Genomic DNA, 25,366 nt, shown 5'->3' with positions numbered 1-25,366 from the left:
CAGTTATAGAGCCCACTCACATTAAAGAACAGAAACAAAGACTTTACCTCTTTGGTGGGAGGAGTATCCAAAAATCTTGCAGCTATTTTTAGTACACCAAAGCATACAGTTCAACTTAAGAGTGGAGCTTTCTAGTTAAGATCTTTCAGTAGGCCATCTTGGTCCATCAGGAATTGAATAGGAAATGCGAAGTTTGGGTTTATCCAAAAATCCAGGTAAATGGAGGCCTAGTAAGACAGATGCTAGTAAGGGATACATGCACCCCTCTGTTTATAGCAGCATTATTTACAGTATCCAAGCTATGGAAGCAGCCCAACTGTCCATCGACTGATGAATGAATAAAGAAGATGTGGTATATATATGTACAATTGAATATTATTCAGCCATAAAAAAATGAAATCTTGCCATTTGCAGCATGGATGGACCTAGAGAATATTATGCTAAGTGAAAGAAGTCAGTCAGAGAAAGACAAATACCAAATGATTTCACTCATATGTGGAATTTAAGAAACAAGACAAACGAGCAAAGGAAAAAAATATATATGAAAGAGAAATCAAGAAATACTCTTAACTACAGAGAACATACTGATGGTGACCAGAGGGGAGGTGTGTGTGTTGGGGGGGGGGGGTTGGGAGAAACTAGTGATGGGGAGGGCACTTGCGATGAGCACCAGGTGATAAAGGAAGTGTTGAATAAAAACTATAAGAGACATCCCTCCACCCCAAGATTGCTAGAACTCATACAGCAATTTGGCAGTGTGGCAGGATACAAAATCAATGCCCAGAAGTCAGTGGCATTTCTTTTTTTTTTTTTTTTTTTTTTTTTTTTTTATCAGTGGCATTTCTATACACTAACAATGAGACTGAAGAAAGAGAAATTAAGGAGTCAATTCCATTTACAATTGCACCCAAAAGCATAAGATACCTAGGAATAAACCTAACCAAAGAGGTAAAGGATCTATACCCTAAAAACTACAGAACACTTCTTCTGAAAGAAATGGAGGAAGACACAAAGAGATGGAAAAATATTCCATGCTCATGGATTGGCAGAATTAATATTGTGAAAATGTCAATGTTACCCAGGGCAATTTACACGTTTAATGCAATCCCTATCAAAATACCATGGACTTTGTTCAGAGAGTTGGAACAAATCATCTTAAGATTTGTGTGGAATCAGAAAAGACCCCGAATAGCCAGGGGAATTTTAAAAAAGAAAACCATAGCTGGGGGCATCACAATGCCAGATTTCAGGTTGTACTGCAAAGCTGTGGTCATCAAGACAGTGTGGTACTGGCACAAAAACAGACACATAGATCAATGGAACAGAGTAGAGAATCCAGAAGTGGACCCTCAACTTTATGGTCAACTAATATTCAACAAAGGAGGAAAGACTATCCACTGGAAAAAAGACAGTCTCTTCAATAAATGGTGTTGGGAAAATTGGACATCCACATGTAGAAAAATGAAACTAGACCACTCTCTTGCACCATACACAAAGATAAACTCAAAATGGATGAAAGATCTAAATGTGAGACAAGAATCCATCAAAATCCTAGAGGAGAACACAGGCAACACCCTTTTTGAACTCGGCCACAGTAACTTCTTGCAAGATACATCCACGAAAGCAAGAGAAACAAAAGCAAAAATGAACTATTGGGACTTCATCAAGATAAGAAGCTTCTGCCCAGCAAAAGAAACAGTCAACAAAACTAAAAGACAACCTACAGAATGGGAGAAGGTATTTGCAAATGACATATCAGACAAAGGGCTAGTTTCCAAGATCTATAAAGAACTTATTAAACTCAACAGCAAAGAAACAAACAATCCAATCATGAAATGGGCAAAAGACATGAAGAGAAATCTCACAGAGGAAGACATAGACATGGCCAACATGCACATGAGAAAATGCTCTGCATCACTTGCCATCAGGGAAATACAAATCAAAATCACAATGAGATACCACCTCACGTCAGTGAGAATGGGGAAAATTAACAAGACAGGAAACAACAAATGTTGGAGAGGATGTGGAGAAAGGGGAACCCTCTTGCACTGTTGGTGGGAATGTGAACTGGTGCAGCCACTCTGGAAAACTGTGTGGGGTTCCTCAAAGAGTTAAAAATAGATCTGCCCTAAGACCCAGCAATTGCACTGCTGGGGATTTACCCCAAAGATGCAGATGCAATGAAACGCTGGGACACCTGCACCCCAATATTTCTAGCAGCAATGGCCACAATAGCCAAACTGTGGAAGGAGCCTCGGTGTCCATGGAAAGATGAATGGATAAAGAAGCTGTGGTCTATGTATACAATGGGATATTCCTCAGCCATTAGAAATGACAAATACCCACCATTTGCTTCGACGTGGATGGAACTGGAGGGTATTATGCTGAGTGAAATAAGTCCATCGGAGAAGGACAAACATTATATGGTCTCATTCATTTGGGGAATATAAAAAATAGTGAAAGGGAATAGAGGGGAAAGGAGAAAAAATGAGTGGGAAATATCAGAAAGGGAGACAGAACACGAGAGACTCCTAACTCTGGGAAACAAACTAGGGGTGGTGGAAGGGGAGTTGGGCGGGGAGTGGGGGTGACTGGGTGACGAGCACTGAGAGGGGCACTTGATGGGATGAGCACTGGGTGTTATTCTATATGTTGGCAAATTGAGCACCAATAAAAAATAAATTTATTAAAAAAAAACTAAAAGAGACAGATGGTAGTGTAATAATTCCATTCATTGTTTCTATTTCACATTAACCTCATTTGTAATTATCACTCACATGTCTGCCCAGACATTTAAAATCATAAAGCTGTAGTAGTATATTATTTAGGAATGAATGTCATTCTCATAGAGTAATCATAACCTAGCATAATTATAAACACTTCTACTTCAATCTCTAAGAAACATATTCTTTTTGTTCTCTTTGAAACAAAACCCATCACTTTTTAAATTTAAATTTACTATATTTTAAGGGTTTAAATACTTTCCTGATATGAAAAATTCCCAGATTGGGATGTTTGTATAGATTATACACTGCAATAAATCATCAGGCATAATATGGGCAGTCAGGTTTTAGAGATTCTATTCCTTCTCAAACTCTAAGAAATATTAACCATCTTCTCATTGGCTTTTTAGCACATCTGCTGCTTTTAAAACTATGGCTGGGAGGTGTGTGAGACTAAATCAATTGTCTCTTGGAGTTTACATTGCTTCTTGAAAACTTTGTTTTTCAGTAAAGGCAATTGCTCCTTGAGCAGTACTGGTTGTTCCACACCCACTAATTATCATACAGCCATTTCAAGTTGAAATAGTAATCAAACCAATGAAAGCCCAAGATTAGCTACATTCCTTCTTCATTTCTAGTGGAGTTGACTCATCTGAATATCTATAAAGGATTTTGTGGTGCATTCCCCAGCAGATGCAGTAAAACAAATGCAATACACACTTTTTATATACGGCTTTGAGTGCTAGGTTGAATTTTAAGTTGGACATATTTTAACTTCTACAATTTAATTATGGGAGTTCAATAATCTTAAAGGATCATTCCAGTTATGAATAGAATATGAGGATTTGGGTTTTATTACAGAAAGAAAAATCTATTTTAAACGGTAACATTTATATTTTTGCCCATCAGAAACTATTAGTTGATGCTTCTATTAAAATTATTAAGAGCTAAGTATATAATGATGCTCGGGGCATATTCTCATTTAAGAAATGGCATACTGCATGACAGGTTGTGAGATGTTAAGAGATAATTGCATGCCTAGAAGGTGTGGTGAATCATATGAGCAAAGGCCAAGAATATCCAGAGACCAAAATTCACAGTCATTTCAAATATTACTCCCTGGTGTGTGTTATTCTACTTAAAAATTGCATACTTGTTGGCTATAAATTTAAAGACCAAAAAGAAAAAAAAGCATAGTTAAATGAATACTTTCACAATTTTTAGCAATGTATTTAAACATTTACTAACCCAGTACAAATTATTCAGTTCATAATTACAAATATCAGCAGGGCATTTGAAAAGGGGAATATGCCAAATACCATTCTGGACCTTCCTCTTAAAATAATCTTGGGTCCGAGAAAAATGCAATGCATGCTATGAATCAAAGAAATGTAAGGTTATATAAAATAATCAAGTGTTTCTTTATGTGCATTTCTATACACCTATATATTTAAAGTAATTCTTTTTAAAAGTAATTATATTTTACTAGAATTTCTTTATTCAAGTCAAAATGCAAGTTCTTCTTAATTTTCCTGGTTTTGATATAAGACCTCAGTATTTCATGATTGACAACCAGAAAAATTATGGATAAGAGAAAGATGAGAGGGAAAAGGAAGATTTTTAAGTTTTATTAATTTGTGTTCAATGAAATAATATATGTGCCTGGTCATCCCCTACATTCCTCATGTAAAGATAGAACTGTTTCTGCTGATAGAACTACTGTTAATTATCTATGCCCAGATACCCTTGTAGAGGCTGCTGTGAGCACCTCATCTGGCTCTAAAACAGTAACAGGTAAGAGCAAGAAAGACACACAGAGAAGGCGACGGAATAAAGTTACCATTCAAATGATGCCTATGATCAGGGCCTCCATTTCAATCCTGGTACCTACATTTGTAACTTTGTGGTCCTAGGAATTCTTAAACTTACTCATCTTAGTTTTTCCATCAGCCTCTGTAAATGGATATTAATGGTGATTATCCTCTACCTTTGTTATGAGGATTTACATGAACTAATGCGTGAAAAGTGCTTTGTAAATAAACAGCCTGATTTAAAAAAATGTGCCAAAGACCCACCAAAAAGATCTTAAGAGACCCCACCAGAGAGGATATACAGGTGACAGATACACATAGGTCATCAGGGAAATGCAAATTAAAAAAAAAAATGAGATCCCACTTCACACCTATTAGAACAGCCAAAATCTAAAACACTGATACCACCCAATGCTGGTGAGGATAGGCAACAGCAGGAATTCTCATTCATGGATGATAGGAATCTGAAATGGTATAGTTATTTTGCGAGACAATTTGGCTGTTTTTTTACAAAACATACTTTTACCATATAGTCCAGCAGTAGCACTCCTTGGTATTTACCCAAAGGAAATGAAAATTTATTCCATGAAAAAAACCTGAACATGGATGTTTATAGAGGCTTTATTCATAATTGCCAAAACTTAGAAGCAACTAAGATGTCCTTCAGTAATTGAATGGATAAATAATCTGTCTAGACAATGGAATATTATTTATATCTCAAAAAAAGAGCTATCAAGCCGTAAAAGAAAGCAGAGGAAACTTAAATGCATATTACTAAGTGAAAGAAGCCAATCTGAAAAGACTACATATTATTTGGTTTCGACTATATGACATTTTGGAAAAAGCAAAGCTGTGAGAATCTAAAAAGATTTCAGGTTGCTAGGAATTAACATGGTTGGGGATGAATAGACAGGGCATAGAGCATTTTTAGGGCAGTGAAAATATTCCGTATGGTACTATAATGATGGATATATGTCCTTATACATTTATCCAAACTCCTAAAATGTACAAGAGCAAGAGTGAACATTAAGATAAACCACGGACTTTGGGTGATTGTGATGTGTCAGTGTAGGCTTATCACTCGCAACAAATGTACCATTCTGATGGGGGATTTGATAATGGGAGAAGGTGGGGTTAGGGGTATATGAAAGGTCTCTATACTATCTGCTCAGTTTTGCTGTGAACCTAAAACTATTAAAGTTACAAAGATAAAATCCATTAAAGGATTTTAAAAGACAAAAAAGAAAGTCTCTTAAAGATTAAAATATATATATTTTTTTAGTATATATTTGTTTTCTTCACCTCTTATTCTATTTTTTGGAATTATTTTGTCACTAATGAGTGCTAAATAGTTTCATTTTTTTTTGAGAACAGAAAAAAAAAGTGCTTTGTAAGGCTGCCAGCCCTTACATATTAGGTATTCAAAACATATTAGATATTTTCTGTAGACATGTTAATCTCAATTTATGAAATTTTAAAAATCATGAGATTCATGTGAAATGTCCAGACTAGGCAAATCAATACAGACACAATGTAGATGAGTAGCTTCCAGGGTCTAGGGAAGCAAAAAATGGAGAATGACTGCTAATGGGTATGAGGTTTCTTTCTCAAGTGGATAAAAATGTTCAGCATTAATTAGTTGTGACAGTTGTAAAACTCAGAATATACGAAATATGACTGACTTGTATACTTTAATGTTCTAAAATATTCTAAAATTATTGAGAGGGGTAGAGAGACAAGTAAATTTTGGAATAGTGTTTTTGTAATCTGTTTACAAACTACCTAATATCTTAAGCACACTCTTCAATATATAACATACATGAAAACAATAATATGCATATACATAGTAATGCTTATACCCTCACCATTTCATTTAGATTCTATGTCATGGGATATAGGATTTATTCTAGTCTTCAAATTAATTTGTTTTGGTGTCAAGTTGCATTTTCTTGCTTATTTTTTAAAGCTAGTATTCTTTTTTTTTTTTGTAACATCTGTGTTTCTTTTCCCATATTCTTATTATTCACTTTATTGGGATAAATGTGTACAAAGATAGAAGGAGTAAGTGGTACCAAAAAACACTTTTCTAAAAGGCTTTATACATATGGATCATAGATGTCAACAAAATGCAACACACTAAGTAATAGGGAAGTATCAAAGACCTTTTCCCTTTTATTAAAACTATCAACAACAAGGCCTTTGACAACAGTTTTCTTGCAAACGTTGTCATCAGCCCTCTAAAGATAAGGCATGAAAGGAATTCTAGGTTTTGGACACTGTGTTCTATTATTCTCTTGGTAAAGGAAGATAATATATTGCTGCAGTCAAAAGAATAAGCTTAGAATACAGCTTTGGAATAATCTAAATTTAAACTTACCCTCACTTTCTAGCAGTATAACCTTAAACTAGTTATGTAACCTTTCTAGAACTCAATTTCCTTATATATAAACCTATCATCATAGTAATCACTTCATAAGATGCCATAAGAAAAGTATTGAGCACAGTTTCTGTGATACCCAATATTAATATCATCATCATCATCATCATCATCACTACCTTTCCCTTTATAAAATTGTAATGTTCACAACAAAAAAAAGTTGTTCTAATTTAAAGATCAAGTTGATAGATACTGTGTTCTAGTTAATATATATAAAAGTACAGGGATCCCTGGGTGGCGCAGCGGTTTGGCGCCTGCCTTTGGCCCAGGGCGTGATCCTGGAGACCCGGGATCGAATCCCACATCGGGCTCCCAGTGCATGGAGCCTGCTTCTCCCTCTGCCTGTGTCTCTGCCTCTCTCTCTCTCACTGTGTGCCTATCATAAATTAAAAAAAAATTAAAAAAATATATATATAAAAGTACAAAGATAGAACATATCTCTCTGAAAATAGTAAAAAAAATAAATAAATAAAAGTTTCTTTTGGTTTGTGGACCTAACCTTGATAATTAGGATGCTAATAAAAATAATCACTATTATGTCACTTGTCCTATGATTAGCTTCTTTATGTACTTTCCCTCTATTGATATTTTTAAATGTTTCATAGCTGAATCACCTGGAAATGAGTTTCATTCCATAGAATGTTCCCAATATTTTATTGAGCATTCAACTCCAATTTCTTTCAAAAAGCGGGGCCCCTATCCTTTCCATTCAACAATATTTGTGAGTTTACAAACATCAGGGGCTATGCTGTAGCATGCACAAGAGATGTGGAAAGAGACTGTTTAAATTGTACTATAAATTTTCCTTTTATGTTTCCCAACCTCATATTTATTGAAATGCATTAAATTACCTCAGTCATCTAAGGATACAGCATTCAATTTATAATAATCTTTATGGTTAACTTAATTCCGTTAACCTTATCTCTGAAAGGTGACAAATTAAGGAGTCCAGAATGCAGTTTCATTTCGTTTGGGGTTGCTGTGAACCATTTAAATGATTTCTATGTGGTTGGTGGGGGGAGTGTCCAAGAATTAGTCAGTTATGTAATTAAAAAAAAAACACACCTTTTGTTTGGTCTATTTCACACAAAAGCTCTATGCTGTGCTAGATGACATTGGATGATGGCATGCTGCTCAAATCACTGAAATTCCGATTATTCAGGATTAAAAATGACAAGTTGGCATTTTCACCCACTGAAAGGCCTACATTTTCATTTTCTGACCAGATTTCACCTTAGCGAAAGTAATCTTTAAAAACCGTTTAGGCATTTCACTTTGAAAAGTTTATGCTCTTGCTGTTAAAATGGGTGTGTGCAGATTTGTACACACAGCATGAGATTTTAGGTGCTCATATTAGATAATTAAATGTTGTGCTATCACGGCAATAAATTAATTTCCTGTGTCGTGCCCCACTTTTGAGGGAATGTGTACTGTTTAAATGATACTCACTAAATTGATTTGGTAGATTTGCTGCTTGCTTGTTTACCAACCTAGAGAGCAGCTAGTTACATGTGGAGTTCTTTGAGCCTATCGAATTTTACGTGGGTGTGACTAGAAGAACATGAATACAGTGTCATGCAACTTAGGAAGTCTGACAAGTGAGTTTCTGTTGAGTCTCCTTAGCAAAGTTTATACAACTCCACCTCTCTGATCAGACTGAGTACCGTTGAGGCTCTTACACTTGTTTGAAGATCTTCATGTCTTCTGAAAACCAGATATTTAAAATTTGTTGGGACACTTGGGTGGCTCAGTGGTTGAGCATCTGCCTTCGGCTCAGGTCGTGATCCCAGGGTCCTGGGATCGAGTCCCACATCAGGCTCAGTGCAGGGAGCCTGCTTCTCCTTCTGCCTATGTCTCTGCCTCTGTCTCTGTGTTTCTTATGAAAAAGTGAATAGAATCTTTAAAAAATAAATAAATAAAATGTGTTAACTGTCATGCTACACGGCCAATCTCCAAGAGTGTTCTTCATTTGTAGTATTGGTTTTACATTCTGAGTACACAGGTCAGCCCCTTTGGTTCAGACACATGCATGATATTGGAGAAAATATCAGGAAATATGTCATTACTCATTTAAAATGTTTGACCAGGGATCCCTGGGTGGCTCAGCAGTTTAGAGCCTGCCTTTGACCCAGGGCATGATCCTGGAGTCCTGGGATCAAGTCCCATGTCGGGCTCCCTGCATGGAGCCTGCTTCTCCCTCTGCCTGTGTCTCTTCCTCTGTGTGTGTGTGTGTGTGTGTGTGTGTGTGTCTTGTGAATAAATAAATAAAATCTTAATAAAATAAAATTATAAAATAAAATAAAATAAATAAAATGTTTGACCAGTCTTGAGGTCACGCTGAAAATACTATTCAGAAAGATGGAGTCTGAGAGTGTTCTACCCTGCAACGTAGGGCTGTATTCCTGATTCCAACAGGTCTTCTGCTGAATCATGCTGTTCATCTCACAGTAGACAGGCAAGCGAGAAAAGAGATGAACACAACCATGTTAGAAAAGAGAGTTTTTAGATGCATGGATTCTGGAGACGGTGCTGAGTTCAAATAGTGCTGCTATTTAACAGCTGTGGCCATAAGCAAGTCACTTAGCCTCTTCCGCCCCTCTTTATTTTTAAAATGAGTCATGAGATACCTGCTTTGTAGATTTGATGGAAAGAAATTTTATCTTTTCAAAGGTGTACAGGATGTGGAGAGCATCGTCTGATACTTTACAATTACTATTATCATTACCTAGGGGGAAGGATACCAATGTTTGGAGATAGATCTATATCTCCAGTTATAGATATAAGTAATTTGAGATGAGGGAGCCACAAGCAAATCAGAACTTGTAGATTTATTCAGTCTGTAGGCCACAGCCTAGATTTTGTTTGATTTTTGTTGTTGTTTCTTATTTGTCAAGTTTCCTGAATTCCTATTGGGAAACCTTTTGGGGTCACTCCCATTAGTGTTTGTGGGATAGCTTACTTATCTCAGGGGAAAGTAACCATTAGCAGTGCAGTACAGCAGTTGTGTCAGGGGAAATTCTATTAAATGGAATCCTGAGTGTTCATCTCTATAATTGTATAAATGTATGTTTCACAGGGCTGGTGTTTCATAAGTAAATAGATATAAATCATAGAGAGTGCTAAATCTAGATGGGACCTTCAAAGCTATGTAGTTCAACCCCCTTATTTTATAGATTAGAAAGCTGAGACTCAGAAGATGGAGCCATTTGTCTAAAGTCATAGTAGTTACTGTCTGAGATAAGGAAAATATCCAAATGTCTGCACAAATCTGAGGTGATTTCCACTAAAATTTTATGTTCAATCAAATTAGCGTCTGAAAGATTCCATTGAAATAGCAACATTTTCTTCCTCCCAAGCAACTCTGCACCATTCAGAAAAACCTAGAAAGGGTACTGGAAAAGCAGCCGCTTTTTTTTCTTTTCGACCCCAGATTAGGACAGATGCTCAAACTCCACACTCTCCCTCACAAAAACAATCTAAAATGTTGAGACTAACGCAAATAATATTAGAAGCAAATGACTACTTACCATATACACTGGCAATATGCTTGCTGGACAAACCCACTTAGAATTCACAGACACTTGCTACCATTTCAGGACACCATCCGAAGACCTCATTAATGAAATGAGTGACCTCTGACTCAAGAGTGTAACCACGATGCTTTCAACACAGAGCAATAGCTCTTAACTATTGACAGCAAAAATGTGATATATAAGGCTCTCGTCCTGCCCTTTCGAAAGTTGAACTATGCCACTATCCCGAAAAGCTGATAGGCTCAGGAAGAAGCTGGGAGCCCAGCAGTTCCTATTTCTACAAAGCATATGCTTCCCTAATGGCTATTTCTCTTCCAGCTCAAACTGGGAATTTTATGTAGGAAGGAGGCTGCTTGTGATTTCATGAGTAAGCCAGAGAAGCACAATGAGCAATGATGCTGTTCCTTTGGTCGCCAGCCTGCCAGCTAGGAAACAAATCACAGCAGAGGGGCAAATGTGACAGAAAGTAGAGGTGAGAATCAGGGCAGTTAGATATGGGAAACATCAAAGAACAAGAAATAGCAACAGAGTGATGTCAGGAGGCAGCAAGAAAAGGGGAAATGTTATGAGGACCAGTAAAAATGGTGAAGAACAGCTCTAAAAAGGGGTGTGGAATGCTCACAGAGAAGGCCTCCAAATGCCAATAATCCCTCCCAGGAGGAAAAGGAAGCTCATGGCTTTTCTCCAAGGCAAGAATACGTATTTTTCTCTTAAAAACATAAGTAAAGTGAAGTTAGACTGGATTAAAGAATGGGGGAGAAAAGAATTAAAATAGACGTATTCAGAAAGAGGTAGCAAAGGCATTGAGTCACACAACTGCAATGTAGGCTGGTGAGGTGTTTATGCCTCCTTCCAGCTGCAGAACATGTTCCTGGGAAATAGCTCCCAATGCTGGGAATTAGGGATAGGACAGTGCGAGTGCCATCAGAATATCAATTAATCCCCAAAGAAGATTTGCCTGCCAGTAAATAGCTGAGTGGTCAGGCCAAGTCACCTCTGTCTGATGTTTCTCCCTGTCAAACAGGTAATGGTAACATTTATTTTATCTAGCTCAAGGGATTTTTTAATAAAGAGATAGGGGGTTGACGCATATGTAAATGGAAGGAATGTAGAAAAGCCTTCCAGAATATAGTGGTTAAAAGGGCAGACTCCAAAGCCAGACCTTCTGAGTTTGAAATTCAACTCCTTTTCATCTTATCTCTATGCTCTTGGGTGGGTCACTTAACCTCTTTTCCTCAGTTTCTTGATGTGTAAAATGGAGTTAATAATAGTCCCTATTTCATAGGGTTGCTGTGAGGAGTGACATAATGCATGAAAATCACAATGCTGCTTCTCGCATATTAAGGACAATCTTAACTATTTTCATTGTGCCAATGCTTTGGAAATCAACTTTTTATATGAATGTAACATACTGCATTCATTAATGGTACTATATAGAGATTAGAATTATTGATGTTGATAAAAAGTCCTGACATTATTATCTTGTGTTCATCCATTTTCTCTTCTTGCTCATGTCTGCATTTTTTCAGGCCTCCGTCTCTTAGTTCATTGCAAAAGAAAATCATTTCTTTCTGCCTCCTTACTGAACATATATTATTCATGAAGAAATTATCGAGCGCTTACTATATACAGGCATTGCTTGAAATAAGAAGAGGCACAAGGCACAATTTTTCCCCTGAAAGACATCAAGGAAAAGGAAGCAGTTCATTAAAAAACAAGAAATAAGAAATGTTGTAATTACATATATGAACAAAGTGATTTCACCTGGGCTTACTTGGATGCTAAGGATAGACTTGCTGAAAGGTTGAAGTAATAATTGAGTGTTTTTTGAAATAATTGAGTTTGAATGCTCCAAAATTACATCAGACTTTCTGCTATCTCACATTTCACTTCTTAATTTGTTTTCTGCCAGTGAAATTTTAGGCTCGAATCTCACTTTTCCTCACTCTTCCCTGCCGTCCTCTCCCACCCCGAAAAAAAACTTTATTTTATGCTTAAATGTTTCTGATGATGTTTCTCAGTATCTCATTCTATTAGGCTAACAGTTCTCATGCTAAGTTGAAATGATTGGAAAACATAGCACACTTTGTCTAAGTATGGTTTATTTCTTTCACTCCCACTGCATTTTAAGTCTTGAGAGAAAACAGAAAGATAGTATGAACCCTACTTCTCATGAACTTTAAGGAAGGAGTCAGCTATCTCCCCTGCAGACGATTCATATAATTGATAAGGTTAAGAATTATAGGAAAGAGATTTCTACAGGGCTTTTTTTCTCAAGCGTTGCAAGTCTATGTGCGAGAACTTGGAAATTATTATTCTTAGTGAAATACAATGGAGTTGGAGAACTACATCTACTGTTTTGCAGGCAACGTTCTGCTTCTGATGCCAGTAGTTGTTTTCAGCCCCCCCACCCTGGCAAGTGTGCTTTCCGTACATGTGTGTACATTTTACCTATGTTCTCTTCCATGAGCATTTTGCATATTTTAAAAGGAACCAGAATTGATTTTCCTTTTACAATAACAAATAATGGATGCTCGTTGTCTACAGCAGAATAGAGAAGGACACAATGAAAGTAGTACTTGCCCATAAGTTTAAGATTCAGGAGTAACTAGTGTTAACTTTTGCTACATACAGTTCTGCTGAGGACTGTGTAACGATGACTAACATTTACTGAGCATTTTATATACACCAGGCAATTTCAACATTAAATATTACTCAGCTATACCCTCGCAATAATCTCTACGTACTATTATTATATTATTTTTAAAATAAAGAAATTGGTGCAATAAGAAAGTACAGTAACTCATCACGAAGACCATGATAGCCTTGAATGGAGCCAGGATTCTAACCAAGCAATCAGGCTTAGAGCCCAGGTTTTTATCCACCGAGAAATAATGCCTTTTTACTTAACACACACCCAGTTTTGTTAAGCTGCTTTAATACACTTAATATACCACATTTTTCCCAATATTTTTAAATATTCTGTAAGAAGAAGATTTTTATTGGTTGCCTATAAATCTGTCTACTGGATGTACCAGAATTATTGTAACTCCTATTTGATGGAGATTTAGCTTGCTTTGTATTTTTCACTATGGAAATAATCTAGCATATTTACAAAAAAAAAAAACCTGGTGTACCAGGTTTTGTGACTTTAATATGTATTTAAATAAGTGGGTATTGGACACCACAGGTGTACTTATCAATGTGAAATATGCAATGAGTATTTGCTGTTCAATCAGTATGTTCCAGGAACAATGCTAGGAGACAATAGGGAGTAGGGAAATATGAAGCCAGTCTATTCCTAACTATTTTCTAATCTAATGGAGGAAGATCCCTATAAAGTAGTGTGTTTAGGTAGAAGACAGATTGGTGTGTTGAGGAATGAGAGGTGATAAAATTTTGACAATGGCTGAAAAAGTCCTATCAAGAGTTATGGTTATAATAATCAGGGTAGGTAATATGAGGAAACTGGTGTTTTAAGAGGGTAAATTTGAACAGCATTATAGACCTGTGGGTATTTGTAAAGACCAGGGCTGTACCTACTTAACTAGATTGATTTTATCACTTCTAAGGATTTTATGATGTTAAGCAGCATATATTACAGTGCTCTTATATAGGTGGTGTGATACACGGGCATGCCATTAACCAAATGCCGATCATAAGAAGAATCAATTCTGTTGGATAACAGTCTCAGTTATAAATGAATGGGTTTGCTAAATGGTTTTTCCCAGGCCTTAGAGCCACTGAGGTTTTAAATGTTTTAGGAAATTTCCAAATACTCTCAGGGCCGAGTGGTAAGCAGACCATTCTCTGAGACTGGATCTTCTGCAGTATGTCTGTGGTCTTTTTATTTTGCTCTAAGCCCTTACTGTTGCCTTCAGGGGTTTCTGACTAGCATTTAATTGAAGGGCGCCTGAGTTAGATATATACCTCCTATAGTGGATGGGTTTGGTTGCCAGAAATATCCTTTTGCTTATCAGTGGGGAAGGTTTTTGCTTCTACTGCTGGGTTTAAAGGTGTCCCTCAAGATTCCATTACTCAGTTCATTGAGAAAAGCTTAAAGGTAAAGGAAGGTCGATCTGAGCTGTGTTTGATGAAGGGGGCTGAGTGAAATAATAGCTCCCAGGTTGGCTCAAGTTCTTCCGGATGTTCAAGTTTATATGAAAACTTAATACTTGGAGATATTCCATGTGGCGAGATTTCTGTGCAAAATTTCTTTATATACAGTTCCAACAGTAAAATGATTTTTTTTTTTTGGTCATTAGATGGGAAAATGATCACTGATCACCTGCAAGAAACAACTTGATCACTTTTTATCCTCCCTGACTTCTAAAAGCAAATACTCCAGCAGTACTGAGTACATCGTTACCTGCATTTTTTTTTAAAGTTGGTGTCACTCCGTGGAAAAGACATAGAGACAAAGGAAAAGAATGATACTAATAAATAAATGGGCCATGAAGATTTGTGCTTAACATCATAAGTAAGCAGAGATGCATACGTTCACCACAGTGATGTGATTACAGAAACTATAAAGGAGCTGATGGAAGGAGCCAAAAAAGACTTGGCTTTCCATGAACTTAACGACCAAAACTAAAGTCCTTCCCTAGGAGATAAGTTGAAATTGTAGCACAGTTTGAACAAAAGTATACCTTTCCAGGGTTACTGCAGAACAGTTATGGTAGGGATCCTTTACACTTGTAGAGAAAGCTCTATAACCCCTTATTTTAAATTGACTTCCATTGAGCTATAATGCCTCCCAGCCTGCACTTTCAGGCCCTGTGATGGGTAATATGTTTACAGGCTGGTCTCATTTTTCTTTTTATAATAGGAGATGGGTAGCTTACTGCTACTTGGAGGCAACCTCAGGAAACATGATTTTCAAGGTGGTGGTTTTAAAAATGTGATTATTGGGAATAATAACTCCAGAGACAAAGATTTAATGGGATTACTTCCAATTTATTCAGTACATTGCCAGGTTATTGAAGTTCTGGTTTTAGACCAATGCATTCAGAGTCCACACTGTTCCCTGATAAATTGTATATTTAGGTTCCCACCACCATATATAGGCATTAGGTTTGCCTCTGTGGGTTATCACCTCCCAGAACAGTTATTATGGCCAGATCCTTGACACCTGTACTCCTTGCTTAATTCCCACTGCTATTTCTTTAAAATTAAGATATGGAAAAAATATATTACTAAAAGGAATAAATCCCATCTCTATCAGCATTGCAGTGTTTCTCAGTGCAGTCTTATTTTGTATGCATCATTTAATTTCCTCCAAAGCCTTGGGAAATGTGAGTTATTATCATCTTATTATTGTTGTTGATAAATAGTGGCTACTATTTATTTGGCACTAACTGCATCAGGAGCTGTGCTAAACACCTTGCAGTTGCTCCAAACAATTCCCTTAGGAAGCTAGAATTAATATTATGCCCATTTTACAGATAATGAAAACGTGCCTTACATGACACACCCCAGTTTACATAGCTAGCACATAAGCAGAATTGGAATTTAAGCACTGTTTAATCTGCTTTCACTACAGAGCCTGAGCTTTGAATCTCTGTGTTCATGTTGCCATGCTCTTTTTTAGGCAGAACATCTAGTGATGCTGAAAGTTTAAACAAGTTGCCTTAGGATATACTGTTAGTTCCTAATGCCTGCCAGGCGCAACCCCAAACATTTTCCATTGTACCATGCTATCCACGGAGCTGCTGCTAGTTTAAATGGTGCTCTGAAAATTAGACAAAGGAGCCCCACCTCCCAGCCCAGAGGAGAACTAGTTTTTTTTTTTTTGAGAAAGCACACTGTGACCTATACCAGGTTCACAAGGATGGGTGGGTGGAGGAAGGGTACAGATTTCCACCCCTACTCATCCTCCTGTCTCAAGCACCTTTGTGCAGGACACCATACCCAGAGCTATTACCAGTGGCCCTGGTAGTCCTCATTGAAACTAATAGCTTGGCATTCTGAAATAATGTTAAGGGAAATATTCAAATAAATTTTATCATAACTATGTGCTCTTAGGAGCTGTAAGGAAGTGAAATTTGTACTCCACTAATTACATTTCTAATAATGCTCACATTTTCCCTTCACTGCCAACAAAAATGTTTAACGAGATATAATCTGACAGCACTCCTGCTAAAACTCCCCTGAAGCCAAAATGTGTCACTACTCAAAATGACCCTCATCTTCGCAGGCCCTTGAAGAAGAGTTGAGGATCATTTATGAAGTGGGTTTTAACCACAGGATGATACATTGTGCTGCTGTTATTGAGCTCAGGGATCATTTCTTTGTATTCATTTCAACTTACCATATCCTTTTTCAAAATCGATTACTTTTAATTATATAGCTACCATGGGCATAAAGCCAATGTCCTCTAACTTGGATATGCTTTCCACCAAAGTACTGACAAAGTAATAGATTTAATGTGCACCTGACTATAATAAGCAAAAAAAAAAAAAAAAGGCAAAACACTCATGAGTGTATAATGGAGACACTGATCCATGAAAGAGTTTGTGTGTGTGCGTGTGTGTTAATATGTCTGTGGATGGGGATGTTGTGGCTTGAGAAGCTCAGGGATTTTTAGCAAGGAAGAAGTCTCATCAAACTTAAAAATGTTCACGACAGCACACAGCTGATTGATTTGTAAGAGCATGGGCTAGGGAGTGGTTCTCAAACTTGGGTAGGTGGCAAAATCAGCTGGGGAACTACGTTAACACTGTGAAGGCCAAGTCTTCTCCTTCCTTTAATGAACTTGAGCCTCTGTGTTCTGTACTGACTCTTCACTTGATTCTGACGCACACCTGTCATAACAACAGCAGGTCTGTGGGGACGTATTCCCAAACTTGGCTGCATGAGAAACTGGAGGCTCACTCATAGAGATTCTTCTTTTAATAAGATGAAGAGCAGCTTGGGCATGGGGAGGGTTGAAAGATCCCCAGGCGGTTCTAGTATCAGCAAAGGTGGAGAATCACTTGCCTAAAGCCTTGCTACCCAACGTGTGCATGGTTCATAAGCCGGCAGTGGCAGCAGCATCCAGAAGCGTGTTAGAAATGCAGAGTCTCTGGCCTCACCTGCAAAGACGGACTCAGTAGCTGCCATTTACCAAGGTGCTTAGATGACTGTTGATGCACATTGCCTTTTGAGATGCTGCACTAGCGAGTCAGGCAGAGCTGGGGTCTTAGCCATTTGTTATTAACAAGGTGACTGGGAAACCTCTCCAACCAAGCTCCAGCCTCCTGGCCTATAAAATGGGCATAATGATAAATAACTCTGTCAACATTGCAGGCTTGCTGAAGAGATTCTTGAAGGGTAATGCTGGACTCAGCTTAATTTCTAGAACAGCAAAATGGACTCAGGAAACATACAATCAGAGTTGCTGTGAACTTTCTGAGCACCAGTGGGTAGAAGGCAAACAAAGCAAAACACTGTCGGTGCTGCCATCACGGCATTCCTAGTCTTGGATCCCTGTGAAGGTTCTTTCTAGGTGTGAACATGAGGTGGTTTTCATTAATTCAAAAGGATAAATGCTTTCCAGATGCAAGTGTTGTCTTTACAAAAAAAAAAAAAAAACAATAATAAATTATAGGAAAGCAGTCCTTAATCACAGTGTCCTTCAAGCTACCTTGGACACCCTGCATTGTTGTGCATGTGTGACCAACTAAACCATGGTGCCGCCTATTCAATACTGTGTTATCTTTAATTTTCCCTTTTCAGTCATAATCTGTTACTTCCCTCCTCCTTGGCCAAGAGCTAGTTTCTTTATAGAAACACCTCTATAGGCTTCCTTTTATTTTCTCTTCGAGCCACTCACTTCTATAATTATCTTTGTTTTTTTAATTTCCCTAACTCCCACCACACAAAATATTTTCTCATTGTTCCAGATCCGCTCCCTGAGCTAAGACATGGAATAGGACTTGTTCAGTAAAGTTTATGTCTGATTGAAAGGGTATGACAGTACTGTCTTTGTAGCATAATCGTTTTCACATTAAGACGGAAGTAGAAATGTCTAATGGGGTACTGCGGAAGAAATACCCTCAACTAATCTTTCTAAGCAGGACGACAGTGAGTAATGATTACAGTTAATTAAGTTAGGCAACCTCCATTTCCATTCACTTAGCAGCACTGCTAATTATATACTCATTCTACAAGGTTTCTTTGGTTCTTCTGTAATTTGGATGCAGTACTCTTTGTAGGCAAGGGGATATGGTACGATTAATGAGCTTTTCCCCACCAACACCTCCTGTTCTCGTCAAATGAAATTTCCACATCTGGAAATTGAGAGTAGAAAAGGGAGCATGGGAAAAAAGATCACTCACACTGTAACTTACTTCCATCATAGCACATGGTTGTAATTGCAAAACATGCTCTAGTAAAGAAAACAGTAGGACTTAATTTCCTTGGAAGCCCTGGGAAACAGTGGCTTGTTTAAAAATAAGGTAAGGACAGACCTCGGCTATTTAAAATATAAGTGGCAATGACAATGACCCTTTATGTTGTCTGCGTTTGTTCACTTTAAACAAACACGTATTGGGAGTTTACCATTTGCCGGGCCTTGAGTCAGGCCCTGAGTCCACATAAGGTAGAATAGAAACAGCCCTAACTATTTTTCTGGGTCTCTTTATGTGGACTTCAAACATTTTAACAACTTCCTCTTTAAAGAAAACTGAGAGAAATGCAGCTTTTCCTGGGTATATTGTTAATGAAGCACTTGAAAAAAATTAGTTTATGTGCTTTGATCAGATGGGGATTGACGTACTTAAGAGTTTTATTTTTAATCTGAAAATCCACTTCAATCTTATGCTCTGGGTAAACAGTCATTACACAAGGCTGACACCGTTCTATACTTGCAAGAAGCAGAATTGAAGGTTTATCTTCAAATATAATCTCAAGTAAGTTACTCATATTATTTCTTGTATTTAAAAAAGCAGAGTTTAGAGGGGTGGATCTTTGCCTAAGGTCGTCAGGCATCTATCTCCCTCTGGAGCTTTGGGAATGAACTTCTGCATCGTGGCTTGTATTTGGTGTAAATCTGTTGGAGATTGGAGAACTGATTTTTTAAAGTCTGTCTGGAGGGAGGTATTTGGATGTCGATCACTTCTATTTTGACATTTTCATAGGAAGTTCGGATGTGTTTTTAGCACCACTGGACACTGTTGGACTTGCTTTCTCCCCCAGCCCAGCGTCTCACAGGTGCACAACTTTATAGGTCCAGGCTCTCCTTTCTGTGCCCTCCTTTCTGCTCTCTTTCATAATGTGTTTGCATAAATGAGTGCGCTGCCGAGTTCACATGAAGGCTAGACAAAAATACAGGTGTCCTCATAATCATCAGCTCCTTTAATTCTGCTCTCTGGTTTCTGCTTCAGTCTCCAAGAAAGCCTATATACAGCAGCCGGCACACTTATTACTACAGAAACGGAGGTTACTGATTAGAAGGGAACGTAATCAGGTAGATTGAGCCTGTGAGGGAAGAAACCATTGCTGTGAGAGGGGAGTGTTTGCAAAAGGCTCCCTGTGAATCCGTAAAGATCAACTCACTCTGCACGGCAACCAGAGTGGAAGAAACAGGTGCAAAAAGATTGTGCGTTTGTCTGCTTTTGTGAAGCTGGGCAGAGATTATGTACCGGCTTTATCTGTGCTTGGCTATGACTCTACCTCCAGGTTTCTCAGACCCCATAGAATGTGTAAGAGAAAAGTACCAACAGGGAAATCAGCAAAAAGCTTTCCTATGAAGGTGTAGCCAGCCACCGCAGAATTTGAAATGTCTGAGGTCTCATCTGGTGAGTAAAAGCTGCAGATAAATGCCACAGCCATTCAGAAGAATGATAAATGCCACAAGCATTCGGAAGCAGGCGTCCCCAGAGGTGACTTCTTGGGTCAGTTTGCAGCCTCTAGGGTAAATTTGGATCCCTCCTCTTCCCTATGGCTTTCTCTAAAAGTTAAATTAGGACTTTTGTTGTGAGAAAAGGAGGGGAAGGGGCTTGACATCAGCAACCTATACCATAATGAAAAGCGCTGAAATAACAAGGGGCCCAGACTCTACTTTTTGGGTTATGGCTTTTGTGAACCTGGTCTTTAGAGGAATCGAAAATTATTTCTGATATGAAATGACAAGGAAAAAAAAAACTTAATGACCTAGACCTAGACCTTAACCAATAAACAATAATATTTCTACTTCAAATTCAGTTTCTCGGGACCTAGGCTAAATCCATGAACTCAATAGAAAACTAATGTGAAGAATTTATGTCTTAACAATAGAAACACCTATGTGAGATATATATATAATATATATATATGTATTTATGTATCTATATATAGTTTCTTTATATATATATATAGTTTTAAGAAATTTCTTTTGTCAAAGAAAAGGAAAATAATATGGATTGTTGTGAAGAGTAATTGAGACATGATCAGATACTCACAGCTTATTAGGAAGTAAACTGGGCTGCCAGTGGTAAACAATGATTCCAGGCTGCCTACTTACCTGAAATATTTAAGAATGATTTTAAAGGTTCAACATTTACTGAGAAATGCTAGCTCTTAAGTAAAGTAAAAAGGAGTTATGAATAGTCATGTTAACCTGTGGGATATTTTTTTTTTAATTTTAAGAGATCCTAAAATTCCAAATCTGGAAAGATTTGTTATCGGTATATACAAACTGTATATTACAAGTACGTTAATTCCTAAATTAGGGCAATTTTGTTAATATTCCTATCTCTGCTGACAAGTTTTTCTGTCATAAGGAAGATGTCTAGTTTTGGGGGCAGGGCAGAGCTAAAGAAGTAGGATTTTTATTTATTTATTTTTTTTTTTTAAGAAGTAGGATTTTTAAAAGCTTTTTTAAAATTATGAATATATATGAGGTAAAGAGTCCAAAGTTAAAAAGTATATTTTGATCCCACGCTGTCCCATAACTTGATCTGTAAGGAAAGCTACCCACGTTTGCAAGACTTCTCTCTCATTTGCTCTGAACTAAGTGGTTGCCATTTCTCACTTAAAGATTGCCTTTTACTAATCTCTTTCTAAAGATTTTTTTTATTATTTTTTCTATTTGTGTTTTATTCATCAGACAGATTGTCCTGGAAGTACAGAGGCCAGTTAATGGTTTATGAATTCAAGCTGAGCCGAATATAGCTCAGCTCTGTCTTGCCTGACATTTCATCAAAAGCTGTGTTGATTTGCAATGTTTACCGACCTATTTATTGAACCCTCACAGCTTGAACTATGCCACCAAGCTTGCTGACACTGCTGAGATTATCTTTAAATGCATGTACAAACTAAGGAGGAAATAGAGAAACAGAAAAATAAGTTAAAAACAATCCTTGACCTATTTAATAAATTATGCTTACATAGTCCTGGATTTATTTATTTGTTTCCTTCAAAACCCCATGACATAATTTTTCTCCTTTGATCTTCGGAAAAACTCCGGAAGAAGGTAGAGGGGCACAGTGGCTCTCCCTGTGTTGTGAGAGAGAGCCTGTTAAAATATGGCTTGCTGGGCCTCACCACCAGAGTTTCTGATCCCATCCTTCTGAGGTGTGGCCCAAGAATTTGCATTTCTAAAAGGTTTCTTGGGACATGTTGATGCTGCTGGTGTGGGAACCATACTTTGAGAAGCACTGGCAAGATGAGATGATTCTCATTTATGAATCAGACTTGCCAAGATTTAGGTAGAAGAAGACTGGCTCCTGAGGATTCATGTAGTTGGAAGACATTCTAGGCAGAGGGGGTAGACTCAGGAAATTGGGAGAATGGTGAATCGCCAAGGATGGCTAGGTTATCTCAGTTTGGTGGGAGATAAAAGGGCAAAGAAAAGATTCTGCTCTCTGAAAGTTTACATTTTTGATAAAAGGATAAAAAACTTAGGAAAGTAAACAATGCATTGCGTACAGAAGAAGCTCAAGAAATAGTAAATGGCTTAAGATCTCGGTGTCAGATGAATTGTTGGGGGTTCAATAAATGTCTTGTTGAATGAATGGGGAAAAAAGAATTTGGCTGATATTCATTATTAGAAAGAGAATGCTTATTTTCTGCCCCTTAGCCCAGTTACCTGGGTACTCTTTACACACTGTTTAGAGAAGTTTCCCACTGCACAAGAAAATAAACACACATCCAGCAGAAAATTGAGGCATTTGTTCAATTAATGATTAACACATTGAAATATCAAATACCTATTTGGGAAATTATTGTTCCACAGAAATTAGCAATAATATTACAAAGTAAACAATTGGTCAGCAGTTCTCAAATATGTAAATAATCCGTTTTTAATTACTCTTTTGATTCTTATTCCCCAAGCTACTTTCCCTAAGTAAGTAAAAAGTCTGTGATACTTTTAACAAAATGAACATGACCCATGTTTTCTAAGCACTTGAGTCTATACTGTACATCAAATCTCCCCTTTTGGATCAGTATAAATAGAATGTTTTCCAACTCACTTTACTGAAGCCACAGTTTGCAAACTTAAACCCTGACAAGCTTGGGTATTTTATTTAATTATAATGTCTAAGAAAAAAATTAAAACACATCTTTTAAGATGCTAATAACTGAATTGAAGCATTCAAAAAATTGTCATCCTTACTGCTTTTTTTTTTTAAGTTACGTGCTCATTCGTTACAGTCCATTTCTTGCAGTAAAATTTAAGCTTTGATATGTTCTAATCGGGTACAACATTTAGATTCAGTGTATAATATGGATAATTGACTTTTACTGGAATTTAGATGTTCATAACTTAGAGTTGGGAGCACGAGGCCTTTAAGGAAGTAGAGATGTTATTACACTCATTCTCTCAAATTTTGTTGATAACTTACATCAAGAAAATAGATACCATCATTTATTTCAGTTTTACGGTGTTCTTTCTGTCTAGTCTTGCCTGTCACATGTTACATGTATAGGCTTCAGAAATCATCAGAGCTATGATGGCATTTTCATGCTATTTTAATTCCCATACTACTCCAAGTTGATGAAAGAGGGTGATGCTTAAAAGGCAATGTGCCATACTTCTAATGTTCAAATAATAAAGCAAGAGATTTATTGTGGACTGGCTCACTTATCAGTTTATTACTTTTCACTTCCCCATTCATGATTAAAGCAACAGATAATTATTAAAATTGATAATATTTATGGCGATAGGTTTTGGTTTTATTATGAAAATAAAGCCATCTTTAATGGCATTTTGGAGTATAAATTTGCAAAAATAAAACAAAACAAAACCACTGACACTCTGCTAGGACCTTCATATCCCTTGGCTTTCATTATTGAATCCTTAGCACTTAATCCTGCCTGGAATGTAACAAGCATTCAATAAATTAGCTCTATGAATGAATCCTACGGGCAAACTTGCCCAGGGAAAAAAAAGAAAGGGGTATTTCTATTTCAATTTTTAATGCCGTTTATTTTGGCAAATGAGTAATATCTGTGACATTTTATTCCGAAAGCTAGTAGATCATTAACCGAATGTGAGAACAAAAGGCATTTGGGTTTTTTTGGTTTGTTTTTATTATTAATACTAGATTTCTTTGACAAACTCATTTGAGTCTTTCAGGATACGATCATCTGTTCACCTTTTCAGTTTCCAGGTTTCTCATGGTCAAGCCAAATTCATATCTCTTCAGACTCACAGGCACATACACACACACACACACACACACACACACACACACACACACACCAGTGCACTTTCTTTTAGTTTCAAGTCTCTTCAAAATACAATGTGTTAAAGATATTTTTCATTTTTTTTTTGAAAATTAAAAATTAAGAGATTCTCCAAAAGGATTTTTTTTAAAGTTAAGAGAATAATGAGTAAGGGGTGCTGACGTCCTCACACAATTATCAGGAGATCTAAGTGAATCTCTGGCTAATAGAAAGGAACTTCAGTGGTGTCTAACAAAGCCCTTTGGAAGGAGAGCAAGGAGGAAAAATCTTGCCATATAATTAAAGATGATGAAATGATCTATCATGGCTAGTTGCCTTCGATTATTTGACTTAAAGATTTTTGATGCAAATCAGTCCAGTGTGAATTAAGTTAAAAGTATATGTTAAGTATGCCCCTTGCTGTAGAGAAGATCATTTATGCAATATATTAGGTTATTTAACCACCTTAAGAATCATAATTGTTAATCATAAACTAAACCAAATTAAAAATAAAGTATACCACATGTGAAGCCATTCCAATGAATAAAACAATTTCTGTGTGAACTAGCCTGCTGTTCAAATAAACTATAGTTATGCTTCAGATACTGTTTACCAAAATACTGACAGACTCCTGCAAGCACAGTTTTTAAACACTTACCTTGGAGATTTCCAGGACCCTGAAAATATTTCCCTTGGTTTAAAAAACAACCACAAAACAACAATAAAAACAATTCTTCTACTCAAGGCCAAATATAGCACGGATGAAAATATTCTGTAGAGAGGGTTTTGATCATAAATAGCTTTTGTGGTTCAGATATTTCCAATTAGCCCATTCTTTTTTCTTTAAGACTTTGATTTATTTATTCATGAAAGACACACAGAGAGAGAGAGAGACAGACAGAGAGAGAGAAGCAGCTTCCATGCAGGGAGCCCGACACGGAACTCGATCCCGGGACTCCAGGATCATGCCCTGGGCTGAAGGCAGGCTCTAAACCACTGAGCCACCCAGGGATCCCCACAATTAGCCCATTCTTAAAAGTCTGCAATTTTTTTCAATTGAGTATGGAATAGAGATTATAAAACATAACAGATACTGGCTTAGATTTGAATGTTTGTGAACCAGTAGGAGGTAGTACATATTGATATATGGCAATGTGATATCAAGGTATTAATGAATGAATGTTCATACTATTGAGCAACCTAAAAATATATACAACACTATAAAAAATATAT

General features: G+C 37.0%; 1 protein-coding gene across 2 annotated transcripts in view; it reads left to right on the top strand.

Annotated features, from left to right (window-relative positions):
- The window catches only part of DMD (dystrophin), a 2,057,113-nt gene that overhangs the window by 65,205 nt on the left and 1,966,542 nt on the right, over positions 1-25,366 (top strand). Inside the window, exon 1 of one of the 2 annotated variants that reach the window (XM_041741335.1) lies at positions 19,526-20,283. The exons of the other annotated variant lie outside the window; for it this stretch is intronic. Within the exon in view, the coding sequence (XP_041597269.1) occupies positions 20,265-20,283 (19 nt within the window). The 5' untranslated portion in view covers positions 19,526-20,264. Of the gene's footprint in view, positions 1-19,525; positions 20,284-25,366 lie in introns of those variants that run through there. 2 annotated transcript variants of the gene reach the window in all.

The sequence above is a fragment of the Vulpes lagopus genome, chromosome X, assembly GCF_018345385.1.
Source record: "Vulpes lagopus strain Blue_001 chromosome X, ASM1834538v1, whole genome shotgun sequence".
NCBI classification, from domain to species: Eukaryota; Metazoa; Chordata; class Mammalia; order Carnivora; family Canidae; genus Vulpes; species Vulpes lagopus.
This window is presented reverse-complemented; position numbering and strand designations above follow the sequence as displayed.